The 14,595-nt window shown below is 47.3% G+C and overlaps 1 protein-coding gene across 1 annotated transcript in view; it reads right to left on the reverse strand.

The window, feature by feature from the left end:
- Nucleotides 1-403: 403 nt before the first annotated feature.
- The window catches only part of LOC148435660 (uncharacterized), a 149,681-nt gene continuing 135,489 nt past the window's right edge, over nucleotides 404-14,595 (reverse strand). Inside the window, exons 17-20 of the mRNA XM_088465680.1 lie at nucleotides 3,049-3,492; nucleotides 2,608-2,714; nucleotides 899-991; nucleotides 404-532 (exon numbers count right to left, since the gene is read on the reverse strand). Coding sequence (XP_088321806.1) covers nucleotides 404-532; nucleotides 899-991; nucleotides 2,608-2,714; nucleotides 3,049-3,492 — 773 coding nt within the window. The remainder of the gene's footprint in view (nucleotides 533-898; nucleotides 992-2,607; nucleotides 2,715-3,048; nucleotides 3,493-14,595) is intronic.

The following is a 14,595-nucleotide window of genomic DNA, read 5'->3' on the forward strand; positions in this document are numbered from 1 at the left end:
ATGAGTGGAAGCAATCGGGATATGCAGGTAGGCATCCTGAATATCCAGAGACACCATAAAATCCCCAGGTTTCATAGCCAATATAATGGAATGCAGGGTTTCCATCCTGAACCGAGGTACCCTCAGAAACTTGTTTAGGGACTTGAGGGTGAGGATAGGATGTTACGATCCATTTTTTTTGTACCAGAAAGAGGTTGGAGTAATAACCCGTCCCTCTTTGGGGTAACGGGACCGGCACTACAACCCCTGCCTGGAGCATAGAGTGCACTACCTTGTGGATTTCCAGAGCCTTCATCTGGTGTGAATGAAGGTCTTACCCAAGTGTCTGGTGGTCTGGCACCATCACTGGGTGAACTGAAGTCGGCCTCCCACCTTGGAGTCCCCCAAGAGGAGGCCCTTCCCGTCAGGCTGAGGGTTTGTCGTCGGGCTTAGCCGCCGGATGTCTGCTGCTCCAAGCTTGTTTCCTGGGCTTGGCAGCCTTCTTGGCACCTGATGGTCTCGAAAAGAACTGCACTTTAGTCTTACCTTGAGCCTGATAGGACCGAAAGGACGAGGTCACGGACCCTGATGGAGTTGGAGCTGAAGGTAGACATGCAGATTTTGCTGCTGCCAGCATATCCACAAATCTGTCTAACTCAGGACCGAACAGGACCTGACCATTATACGATAAGCATTCCAAGCCCTTCTTGGAATCTGCATCCGCTCTCCAAGAGTGTAACCACAGGGAGCGGCGAGCTGAAATTGCCTAGAAGCAGGCTAACATCCAAAGTTGCCTCATTAATGTGCTTACTAGCACAATTTGCTCACTGGTAGCCCCTCAAGACAATGAAACTTCCAAGGCATCCTTTTTCCATGGCTCTGCCCCAACAGCGAGAGAGTAAATTGATATCAGACATACCTCCACCTTGCGGTCCATAGTATCATTCAGAGAGGACATGGAAGGCATAGGTAGGGTTGCGCTCTTCACCAAGTGCGTTACGTGAGAATCCACCTAAGGGGGGAGTTTCCCATTTAGTGAAATAATCCTCAGCAAAAGGGAAGGCATATGCCAAAATGTTGATGAGGCTGAAACCCCTTCCCAAGAGACTTCCATGCCTCCAAATGATCCACTAACTGACCAGACAGGGGAAACACTGCAGCAGTGCTTTTAACATCCTTAAAGTAAGCATATGTAGGCTTAGCCACAGGTAGGTCTTTGTCCTCAATCACCACGGCTATATGGTCCGCCCGTATGAGGCCTGGAAAATATCTTAGACTTAGCCTCTACCTCCTTCGCAGGGGGTTCAGAATCACATAAGTCAAGAATTTCACCATCATCTGACGTCATGTCATTCTCCTCATAATGTGTAGACTGGGATGACAATAATAGCCTTTTAGCAGGCCGAAGCAGTGATTCCTGCAAAATCTGTTCGGTTTTGTACCGTGGTAGACAGAGTGCACCCAGATATGTTCTGGAGATACCTGAGGTGTATGCTGAGGGGGACATTATGCCACCATCATCTGCCCGGGGTACCCCTGCAAGAGAGCTGGGAACTGCTGCATGAACTCCATGGGGCAATACACGGGCGGAGCCGATAAACATCTCCCCTATCCCTATTTTCTTCCCCAATTCCTATCTTACATCTGACACAGGAAAACAGGACAGGTGCAGAGATCAGCACATACACCTCACTACCTGACATGGCAGCAGACACAGTGTATGTGACATTATACACAGAAAAAAAAATATATTTCTGTGATACAATTGAACCCCCCTGAACAGCACTTGTATTGTAGGGGTCTGTTGTAAAGAGAAAAAGGGATAGTTAAACTGGCTGACAGAGAAAAGAAAAATACAGGTAGACAGCACTAGTATAAGTCACATAAATGCAGAATAGCCTGCTATAATGGCGCTTATCGTCAACTACACAAGCTCTGTACCTGGTAGAACCAAGCACTACATACACTGACCTCACTAACGTGGAGGAGGGGTATGCAGAGGGGGACCCGGCTCCGCACCGCTGGAGCCTGCGACAGGCTGTAGAAAATTGCCGCCAGAGCTCAGAAATAAGGAGATGCCGGGAGAGTATAGCCAGCGTGCCAGACCGCAGTGGAATGGTGCGCTATGCAGCGGGTGAGGAGCTGGCTGTTCAACAGGGAAGGCATCCTCCCCTGCAGTTAACCCCAGGGACGCCGGAGCGTTCCACTCTGCGTTGCTTCTCTTGTCCCCGGTGGTCTAGTGGCAGCGCAGGACTCAGTCCCTGGCTCCAGGAGGGCACTTCCCCAGGGAACCCCCAGCCCTGGGGAAAAAAGGCGTGACTGTGATGGCAGGTATCCACCACGGGTGCCCGCTACTTACCAAATCCCCAGGCGTCCAGCCACAGTAAGGGATCCTCCGGGGTCCCTGCTAGTAAGAACCCCGGAAGCCTGCCGAGATCCCCAGATCAGTACTGGAGTCTCGGCGCCAGCGGGGTGACAGAGCGACGATGTGGACGTCCACAGGACCGCCTGGGGGCGGAGTATAGGAGAGCCTGGTGCATCCCAGGAAGATGAAATTTTTAACTGCGTGGTGCCCGGTTGTCCAAAGTCACCTATACCCCCGAGATATCCCTGTGGATACCTAAGGACCCTGATGTAGAAAAATGCTTTTCTCTTGTGTGAGATCTCATGTCTACCAAGATGTGACTTCTGTGTAAAACATTTCCCACACTCAGAGCATGGAAATGGTTTCTCACCTGTGTGATCTCTGATGTGTAACAAGATTTGATTTAACTGCAAAACATTTTCCACACTGAGAACATGGAAATGGTTTCTCACCTGTGTGACTTCTCTGATGCTTAACAAGATTTGATTTAACTGCAAAACATTTCCCACACTCAGAGCATGGAAATGGTTTCTCACCAGTGTGAATTCTCTGATGTGTAATACAATCTGATTTCCGTGTAAAACTTTTCCTACACACAGAGCATTCAAATGGCCTCTCACCTGTATGACTTCTCTGATGTGTAACAAAATCTGATTTAACTGTAAACCATTTTCCACACTCAGAACATGGAAACAGTTTCTAACCTGTATGACTTCTCTGATGTGTAACAAGATTTGATTTAACTGCAAAACATTTTCCACACTGAGAACATGGAAATGGTCTCTCACCTGTGTGACTTCTCTGATGCTTAACAAGATATGACTGATCTCTAAAACATCTCCCACACTCAGAGCATGGAAATGGTTTCTCACCTGTGTGATTTCTCTGATGTAGAATTAGATTTGATTTTTGTGTGAAACATCTCCCACACTCAGAGCATGGAAATGATTTCTCACCTGTGTGACATCTCTGATGTGTAATTAGATTTGGTTTCTGTGTAAAAGATTTCCCACACTCAGAGCATGAAAATGGTTTCTCCCCTGTGTGACATCTCTGATGTATAACGAGATCTGATTTCCGTATAAAACATTTCCCACACTCAGAGCATGGAAATGGCTTCTCACCTGTGTGACTTCTCTCATGTATAACTAAATGTGATTTCTGTTTAAAACATTTCCCACAAACAGAACACGGAAATAATTTATCAGGTGCATAAGCTGCACTGTGTCTAACAAAAGCTGAGGTATCAAGAGACCAGTCCTGATAATTCTAAGCATTAGAGGATATATCTGCACTCTGAGGTAGTGGATGTATATTTAGCGTAACATGATTATCTCCTGGAGATTCCTGTGTGATGTTATCTTCTATTTTAATATCTGTAGACAAGATGAGAGCTTCCTCCAAGTCATTCCTGCATGGGTGTCCATCTGAATAATAATAACACAGTTATTGTATTTCCACCAGAGTTCTTTATACAGCGCACACATATTACACAGCACTTTACAGAGAATATTTGGCCAATCACATCAGTCCCTACAATCTATATTCCCTCCCATATCTACACGCACTCACATTATGGTTAAATTCTGTCAGAAGCCAATTAACCTACCAGCATGATTTTGGGGGGAAACACATACAAACTCCACACAGCACCTTGGCTGGGAATTGAACTCATGAACTCAGTGCTGCGGGGCAGCAATACTAACCATTACACCACCATGTTACTATTATGAAGGGGTTTGGTTGTTTAATTTACAGGTATGAGCTATGACCACATTATTTCATTTCCAAATGAACAAACAATAAATAAGACTCTTTGAATAGATAACATTCCACACCCACATTATCAGCACATGTCATAGACCCAGCCCCAGGGACAGGCAGATGGCACATCACCAATGTATATCTACGCCCAAATGCAGACTTTGCTTGGTAACGTTCCCTAGCCATCATCACAGCAGGAAGCCTCATTAGCCAGTGACGTTGGTGAGCCACAATACCCATCTAGACCACCCTCACACACACACATGGGAAACCAACAACTGCGTCCACACTACACAAAGTTCCCCAGGTGGATATATATGTAACAAAAGCAGCCTCTATATGGTCCTCTGGTCACCCTCAGGGACAGTAGCCCCACCAGACTCATGTTACTAACTTAGGGTAATGAGTCACTGTATATAACCGCTGAGGGAAGCAGAGCGATAGGACAGAGCAACACAGAATGATGGCGACATAGAGCAGGGGGAGGCAGCAGGACAGAGAAGGGGGATGGTGCAGGGCACAGAGCGGGGGAGGCAGCAGGACAGGGTAGGGGAATGGTGCAGGGCACAGAGTGGGGGAGGCAGCAGGACAGGGCAGGGGAATGGGGGATTGGTATGAAATACCCCCGGCCGCCTGGCCGGCGGTTCGACTCCAGTCAGCGGCAGCCCGACAGGAGCAGTGTGCAACGCAGCGGAAGCCCGACAGCGCTGGAAATCCCGATCGTTGATAGGTAAGTATCCACTAACCTAACCTAACCCCCCTAACCCTCCTTAGGGGTGCCTAACCCTAACTTCCCCCCCAAGTGCCTAACCCTAATCCGCCCTCTAAGTGCCTAACCCTAACCACCCCCTTCCCCGCTGCCTAAACCTGTCCCCCTGGGGGGTGCCTAACCCTAAGTCCCCCCCGGGGGTGCCTGACCCTCCCTCTAGCCTAACCCTAACCCTCCCGGGGGGGTGCCTAACCCTAAGTCCCCCCCGGGAGCCCTAAACCTAACCCTCCCCCCCAGCGGCTGTCCGCTCGCGGCGCCCGGCATCACTAGGATCGTGATGCCGGGCGCCGGTCTCCCGGCGTCGGGGAAATGCGGGCGTCTACATCTAGATGCCTGGCATTTCACCCTTGCCGGGATAAGACAGTCGGGAAGCCGGCTGCCGGTATTTAGGCAGTCGGCTTCCCGATTGCCTCCCGGGGAATGGTGCAGGGCACAGAGCGGGGGAGGCAGCAGAACAGGGAAGGGGAATGGTGCGTGGCACAGAACGGGGAAGGCAGCAGAGCAGGGTAAAGAAATGGTGCAGAGCACAGAGTGGGGGAGGCAGCAGGACAGGGTAGGGGAATGGTGCAGGGCACAGAGCGGAAGAGGCAGCAGGACAGGATAGATGGCGCAGGGCATAGAGCAGGAGAGGCAGAAGGACAGGATAAGGGAATGGTGCAGGGCATAGAGCAGGAGAGGCAGCAGGACAATGTAGGGGAATGGCGCAGGGCACAGACGGGCAACAGCAGAAAGAGGAAAAAAGCAGAAGTGCAGAGCAGGGAACAGACTCAAATCAGTAGGATCATGGATAATGTGTTTCATCACATTGATCAGTGATTTAATCATTATAGCTACGTCCCCTGCACTGATGTATGATATACACAGAGTGTGGGGAGGAGACTGGTCAGATCTCTGGGCTGGTAACACACAGTGACATGATGTGAGGGGGAGAGGAGGAGTCTAATAGGGGCTGATGACTCCTAAGGTATGAGATACACCAGAGAGTGTGGGGAGGAGACTGGTCAGACCTCTAGGCTGGTAACACACAGTGACATGATATGAGAGGGAGAGCAGGAGTATAATAGGGGCTGATGGCTCCTGATGTATGAGATACACCAGAGAGTGTGAGTAGGAGACTGGTCAGATCTCTGGCCTGGTAACACACAGTGACATGATGTGAGGGGGAGAGCAGGAGTATAATAGGGGCTGATGTCTCCTGATGTATGAGATACACCAGAGAGTGTGGGGAGGAGACTGGTCAGATCTCTGGGCTGGTAACACACAGTGACATGATGTGAGGAGGAGAGCAGGAGTATAATAGGGGCTGATGGCTCCTGATGTATGATATACACCAGAGAGTGTGGGGAGGAGACTGGTCAGATCTCTGGGCTGGTAACACACAGTGACATGATGTGAGGGGGAGAGCAGGAGTATAATAGGGGCTGATGTCTCCTGATGTATGAGATACACCAGAGAGTGTGGGGAGGAGACTGGTCAGATCTCTGGGCTGGTAACACACAGTGACATGATGTGAGGAGGAGAGCAGGAGTATAATAGGGGCTGATGGCTCCTGATGTATGATATACACCAGAGAGTGTGGGGAGGAGACTGGTCAGATCTCTGGGCTGGTAACACACAGTGACATGATGTGAGGAGGAGAGCAGGAGTATAATAGGGGCTGATGGCTCCTGATGTATGAGATACACCAGAGAGTGTGAGGAGGAGACTGGTCAGATCTCTGGGCTGGTAACACACAGTGACATGATGTGAGGGGGAGAGCAGGAGTAGAATAGGGGCTGATGGCTCCTGATGTATGAGATACACCAGAGAGTGTGGGGAGGAGACTAGTCAGATCTCTGGGCTGGTAACACACAGTGAGATGATGTGAGGGGGGAGAGCAGGAGTATAATAGGGGCTGATGTCTCCTGATGTATGAGATACACCAGAGAGTGTGGGGAGGAGACTGGTCAGATCTCTGGGCTGGTAACACACAGTGACATGATGTGAGGAGGAGAGCAGGAGTATAATAGGGGCAGAAAAGAGTGTAGAAAGAGATTATTGTACAGACTGAATTATTAACCGAGAAGTATATTTTGGACTGGAGAAGCAAAGCCACGTAAATTGGGAGTACATACAAACATTCCACATATAAGACACTGGTTAAAATAAAGTCGACCACAATCATCACGGTGTATGGAGAGAATATTTGAGGCTCTTTTGTAAATTAGTGTTTATTACTCACCTGTGCTGAAATCTGTAGAGATTTCCTCCTCCTTACACTGCTGATCACCCCTCACATACGTCTCTTCTTCTCCCTCTATATCTTCTGCCTTTATATCAGTCACATATGTCTCTTCTCCCTCTATATCTTCTGCCTTTATATCAGTCACATACGTCTCTTCTTCTCCCTCTATATCTTCTGCCTTATTATCAGTCACACACGTCTCTGCTTCTCCCTCTATATCTTCTGCCTTCATATCAGTCACATACGTCTCTTCTTCTCCCTCTATATCTTCTGCCTTATTATCAGTCACATACGTCTCTGCTTCTCCCTCTGTATCTTCTGCCATCATATCAGTCAAATACTTTTCTTTTCCCTCTATATCTTCTGCCTTAATATTAGTCAGATTTTCACTCTAAATAATACACAAAATAATAAAATAGCATTTAGTAATTTCAGTTCCATTGATTGAGAATATCTAGAAGAATATTGGTGTATTACACAGGTCATATAATGAAACATCGGATCTTTGTACTTGATTATGAATCCTTCTCTCAGTCCTCTGAGGGACACTGGATACTATGAGGTATGGAGTGTGGAAACAGAAGCATGGTCACTTTATATTACGTGAAAACTCTCATACTCCTGCTTGTGTCTCTGCCTCATAGTATTCAGTGTCCTCCAAGTAGATGTTAGAGAAAACAGCAAATGATGTACCTGAAAAGTACTTTTCATTGATGTTCTTTGTGGCAGCTCTTACAGTGTGTTAAGTTCCATCTAACTTAGCTAGAGACAGCTTTATAAAAACACAGGCAATAGGATGGTATATAGGGCCTTATTCAGCTCCTGCTGCATTACGTATCTGAGCTGCGTTGTCCAATGCAGAATCAGATACTCTGCAGACCATCGGTCGGCTAATAGGGTCATGCAGCCGGCCGTCGCATCTGCGAGGAAGAGGCCAGGGAATCTCCATCAGCCAAAGGAGATCCTGGCCTCTTCCCTCCTCCCCAACAGTGGTGACACACCTCCGTTTTGGGTAACGGAGGCTGTCGTCGCCCTCTCCCCACCCACAAACCGCGGCAGAGTGTCAATCACTGACAGTCTGCTGACAGTCTCCATGCGGACTCTCAGAACCGTTCTGCACATGCACAGAACGAGTCTGGTGCCTGGGCAGATTCCTGATCATTGTGCAGTAACATGTACTGCTAAATTAGGCCCATAATGTGGATCCTCATTTCATGTCATGTTACATAGGTTTTGTGTAGTATGAGAAGCTGGTAAGAAAGTATCCTGGCTGAGTAGATGTGACAGGTGTAGTGCGAGTCCCCAGCATTATGGAAATTCTTCTGTGCATGTGCAAGTTGTCTGCGTCTTCTGACACTGTAAAGTAGGGATGCTAATGCTATCAAAGCTATTCCTGCACACAATGCTAGGTGATAAAGTATACCACTACTTGCTTGTGTTTGATTACATTCTTCTGCTCCTCCTGCTCATACTGTGTATAGATCCTAGCTTGTGTGTGGCTACTCACGTCTTCTCTGATCTTCCTGCTACTGATACTGATCTTCCTGCTACTGATACAGTGTCTGATCCTGCATTGTGTGCAACTATTCACCTCTCCTTTAATCCTCCTGCTGATATGTTGTTCCAAACCTGGCTCTGTTCTTGGCTATAATTTAGTGCACTGGCCAATGAACTGAAAAGCTTACACCAGGTAGCTGCCTAAGGTCTCTCCTGCTCTTATATATGGCTGCTAGTGTGCAGACCTCAAGACTGTGCAAACCCTGTAGAACAGTGCTACACATATCTTTACGTTTACTCACTGCATCCAAAACATCTTGTGGGTTACTTGCTTCTCACTGCCATACCTGCACCAGCTCCTGCCACTGGAATCCTCCCCTGAACCTCACTTGGTAAACTTATACCCAGGTCATGTGACACACTGTGTCTTTGAGAAACTTCCCAGCTGTCTCTGAAATATATATAATATGAAACAAGATGGGTGGGAACTCTGGGCCACCATGGAGTGCTGAGAGGAATAGGAATTATCAGGTACATAAATCACTGGTTTCACCTTCATTCCTCCTTGGCAGCCCTTACCATGGGTCATACCCATACAATACAATAGCGAGGGCCACGAAGAAACATTTAAAGCCACATATGCTGCATAATAATACATTTATTACATGGCTGTGTGGAGAACATGTCACACACTGAGAATCAGCAGAGGATAATATATCCCAATGGTAATAACTAGTGAGGTCACCCAGCTGCCTCTGCTACATTCTGTCACTGAGGGCTGAGCTTCCTTTGTCCCAGAAGTTACCTCTGTTCTAGCATAGGGGCATATTATTACCCCTGGTACCTTATGTGCACATTTCTTGTATTCCTGTGTGATTACTTCTGTGAAATGTTTGGACGGGGCACAAACTTTCTGAGGTTCCTAGGGTATCACCAATAAATATTCTATATACTTAGAACATTCTGTCCTGAGAGAACACACAGTTATCGCTCACACTAAGCCCAGTGACTGACGTCTCCTCACTTTGCTCCCCACTGGCTGTGGGTAAGATGGTAAAATACTCATCCTTCTCATGAGAAGTTCCTGAATCGCCCTATTAAAGCATCCAGCACTAGACTGAGAGCCCATGGGGCCACAAAGGATCTTACAGACAGATGGATTCTCTTCAACACCTGGAGATAACAAAGAATGCCCTGAAACCAAATTAGCATGTAAGAAAGCACTTACTGATGATACGTGTACCATGTGTGTATATAAGGCAAGTCTCTTACTGCAGGTGATATATCCTCCATGGCCTTGTCCATGCATCTACTCAATCAGCCCCAGGAACGGTGTGCTGAGAGAAGAATACTGGCACTTTGGCATTCTGGGTTGTGGCTATACTGTCCACCTGTAGAAGACAGAACCTTTCCATCAATCATTGGAAGAATTCCTGATGTAGGGACCATTCTCCTGGGGCCACTTACAGCCCAGGCAGTTTGCCACAGTATACTCCTTGCCTAAGACATGGAATTCTGAAAGAGACCAGAGGTTTTCTTCTGCCCAAGGTATTAGTTTTCTACTTCCAACATCACAGTTCTGCTTCTGGTGCATCCTTGGTGATGTATGATGTACACCCCAGTTATCTTCTCTATAAATACTTTCCCAGCAATTATGTATGGAATTGCTGAACTGCATCCCATACAGCTCTCATTTCTAGTACATTTACGTTGAGTTTCCTTTCTTTCTGTGACCAAGTCCTTTGTGTGGTCATATTAGTTACATGAGCTGGAATCTGTTGTCCATGTATCTGAGAGTGACATACCCGATGTCCTCAGTCCTGGGTCTTGTCACCAGATTATAGATCTCCTGGTAGGTGATGACAGGCTGTTTGTGATACCAGAGAGTAACCAACCCCAGCTGGAGACTTTCAGGTGCCATCTTGCCCAAGGAACTATTCCTATGGCTGAGAACATTCCCAATAATTGCAGCGCTCTCCTCATTGGTGACCAGTGATGAATCTGTACATCATACGCTAAGGACTATTGTCTGAGACGCCTTTCCTCTGACAGAGTTACTGTGTGCTGTATAGTATTTGTGCTCCTAGACATTGTATTTGCTGTGAGGGAACAAGCTGACTTTCTGTCTTGACCACAATCCGGCCATGTTTCTGCAATAAGGTCATCACCTGTATTTTCTTGGCGTCTGTCACATGTTCTGATTCTCCTACAACCAGGATGATGTATAGATGTGGCCACAACTAGGCCTCCAGATCTCTTATCTTTGCAGCAGCATTTCTGTAAGGGTCCATAGAGAAGTTGCCAGGACAAAAGGAAGGTCGATGAGTGGGTAATGGTGTCTCTGATCCAGCACCTGAGACACTTCCTGTGCTAAACTACAACATAAGAGGAAGCGTCCTGCAGGTCTATGGGTGTGAGGAAATCCTCCTGGCCGATAGGAGAGGATCAAATTCACTCTTCCCATGCAAAATGGTCTGACACTGACATAGTTGTTTAGCCTCCTCAGGTTGAGGTTGGTGCAAAAGAATCCTGATGTTCTCCTATGAGGAAAAGCCTTTGCTCTTCTGTCCTGAAGGAACTGAGACAATTGTGGCTGTTCTTAGTAAAGGTTGTAGGAGGTTCTGTAAATCATCTAGTTCCATTAATTCTGAAGGATTCTTAGTTTGTATGAAAACAGTTAATTCTGGACACGGTGGGGACTGGAGATACACTGAAGGCTGGAGGGACACTGTGGGGACTAGAGATACACTGAGGAAACTAGTTGTCAGGATCCGGCCTGGGATTGGCCTTTACTCACTGCTGGACTGGTATCTTTAGGCTCTGAGGCATTCAGACGTCAGTAGCAGTGGTGGGTTATGGCTGAAGATTCTCCCCAGGGTCCGGTAGGACCTCCATGCATGTGTCCGGGCTCCTGTGTTTGCAGGCATGGGCGCAGCCATGTTGGTTTATCTCACCTGACCAGTTTCCTCCAATGACAGCCTTGCTAGTCTCCCAGCTGATCTTGTGATCCAATGAGCAGCTGCCTGAGGGTATTTAGGACCGAATCCTACAACAGGAAGTTGCCTGAACAATGTTGTCGTTTTCAGGGTCTGCTGATGCTACTTCATTCCAGGTCTTTCCTTGTGTTACTTTTGTGATTACCAGTGCCGACTCTTGTGCTCCAGTGTGTTCAGATTATCTTTCCTGTGCTTGGGGCAATTACCTAATCATTGTGCTACAGTGTGTTCAGAATATCTCTCCTGTACTTGGAGCAATTACCTAATCATTGTGCTCCAGTGTGTTCAGATTATCTCTCCTGTGCTTGCAGCAATTACCTAATCATTGTGCTCCAGTGCGTTCAGAATATCTCTCCTGTGCTTGGAGCAATTACCTAATCATTGTGCTCCAGTGTGTTCAGAATCTCTCTCCTGTGCTTGCAGCAATTACCTAGTCATTGTGCTACAGTGTGTTTAGAATATCTCTCCTGTACTTGGAGCGATTACCTAATCATTGTGCTACAGTGTGTTCAGAATCTCTCTCCTGTGCTTGCAGCAATTACCTAATGATTGTGCTCCAGTGTGCTCAGAATCTCTCTCCTGTGCTTGGAGCAATTACCTAATCATTGTGCTCCAGTGTGCTCAGAATTTCTCTCCTGTGCTTGGAGCAATTACCTAATCATTGTGCTCCAGTGTGTTCAGAATATCTCTCCTGTGCTTGGAGCAATTACGAAGCATTGTGCTCCAGTGTGTTCATAATCTCTCTCCTGTGCTTGCAGCAATTACCAAGCATTGTGCTCCAGTGTGTTCAGAATATCTCTCCTGTGCTTGCAGCAATTACCTAATCATTGTGCTCCAGTGTGCTCAGAATCTCTCTCCTGTGCTTGGAGCAATTACCTAATCATTGTGCTCCAGTGTGCTCAGAATTTCTCTCCTGTGCTTGGAGCAATTACCTAATCATTGTGCTCCAGTGTGTTCAGAATATCTCTCCTGTGCTTGCAGCAATTACCTAATCATTGTGCTCCAGTGTGCTCAGAATCTCTCTCCTGTGCTTGGAGCAAATACCTAATCATTGTGCTACAGTGTGTTCAGAATCTCTCTCCTGTGTTGCAGCAATTACCTAATCATTGTGCTCCAGTGTGCTCAGAATATCTCTCCTGTGCTTGCAGCAATTACCAAGCATTGTGCTCCAGTGTGTTCAGAATCTCTCTCCTGTGCTTGGAGCAATTACCAAGCATTGTGCTCCAGTGTGTTCAGAATCTCTCCTGTGCTTGGAGCAATTACCTAATCATTGTGCTCCAGTGTGCTCAGAATCTCTCTCCTGTGCTTGGAGCAATTACCTAATCATTGTGCTACAGTGTGTTCAGAATCTCTCTCCTGTGTTGCAGCAATTACCTAATCATTGTGCTCCAGTGTGCTCAGAATATCTCTCCTGTGCTTGCAACAATTACCAAGCATTGTGCTACAGTGTGTTCAGAAAATCTGTCCTGTGCTTGGAGCAATTGCCATTCCCCGATGCTAAAGTGCATCCAGCCATATAGTACCAGTCACTACAACGTTCAGTCTGTACCGCTGTCACTACAGCATCCAGTCTCAATACCGCTGTCTTTACAGAATTCAATCCTCAGTGCCATTGTACCTCACGCACCAGTCCTCAATGCCTTGTTACTTCCTAGGTGCACCGGTGTATATATTAGAAGCTACACTAGGGTGTAGCTTAATCCCTGTGAGAAGGGCCAGGTTAGCAAGATTCTCTATTCCCGTGAGTGCCAGTTACCTGACCAAAGGACTGCGACCTGCCAGCTGGGTGCAGCTAAACCCATATCCCGCTAAGAGGGGTCACTGGGGAAAACCTCCTGGCTGGTTAGACTCTGCACCTTTGGTCAGGTCTCGCCAACTGGTACTCGTGGATGAGATCTTGCGTACAGGCCCCACGTCTTAGATTTCCCCTTCAGTCCTGAACCTCAGCTTGCACCCCACAGTAGGGGATTCCATATAACCGGTCGTGACAGTTTGCTCAGGCCCAGAAGATGCAAACCCGCCAGATTGGAGGACAAGGCGGTGGTTCTCGAGTTGCTTTCTCGAGTGGAGGCTCATGAGACATTTCTGTGGGTTGTGAGGCAACACCTGAAAGAATTTTCGGGGATATTTAAAGAAAATGTTTTTGCTCCTTCTATATCATCTCCAGCTATTTTTCAAGTACCACCGACAAAACCTCCTGTGTCTGGTTCTTCTGAGTCTCATTTTTCATCCTCTCCTACGGCCGGGGAAAGTTTTCAGTCTTCAAACCTATCTTTCGAGCAGTCCTTCCTACATCGTCTGCTAATTCTAGTGATCATAACCTTTTCCTAACCTTTTCTCAAGTTTTGGGACAACTCAAGTCTCCTCCCCAAGATACTCCAAATTATTTCTAAGTCCTCTGGTGTTACCCCTGAGGTTTCCAACATCACCGTCAGCGAGGCTGGAGTAAGACATTGTAGCTTCCTACGCCCTAAGCTTTCGGAAGGCGAACGTCAGCACCACTGGGAACTACATCTGCCTGTATTGTGGTTATGATGACCATTTCATTAGAGACTGTGTTCTTCATCCTTCAAGAGATGGGGACAAGGGTGTGTTCCTCGAAGACGGCACTTCCAGTTCTACCCAGTCTCCACAGGTGATCTCTACTAATTCAGTTTCGAACAAAAAGGGAACACGTTCCAAGCAAAAAGAAGCTTATAACTGGGGCCCGGCTACAAGATGCTTCTTCCCTAGGGACGTTAGGGGGAATAGGTCATCCTCCCAAAGTCAGAGAAACAATTCATATTAATTCTATCGGTCATGATTCGGACATTATCTGTGACATAGGAGGTCTCCAGCCAGTTGTCCCTGAGGAGTTACTTAGTAAACCAGTCTTAAACTCTTTAGTTTCAAGTCTTGTACCCCAGGTGGGGGTTATGAGTGGCTCACCCCAGGGGGTGGTCTTAGGTCCTATGTCTCGAGACAAGGCTTCAAGCTCCACATCCAAAGAAGGGAATTGAAG

This window comes from Taudactylus pleione, unplaced genomic scaffold (genome assembly GCF_031769625.1).
Source record: "Taudactylus pleione unplaced genomic scaffold, aTauple2 ptg002133l, whole genome shotgun sequence".
Classification (NCBI taxonomy): domain Eukaryota; kingdom Metazoa; phylum Chordata; class Amphibia; order Anura; family Myobatrachidae; genus Taudactylus; species Taudactylus pleione.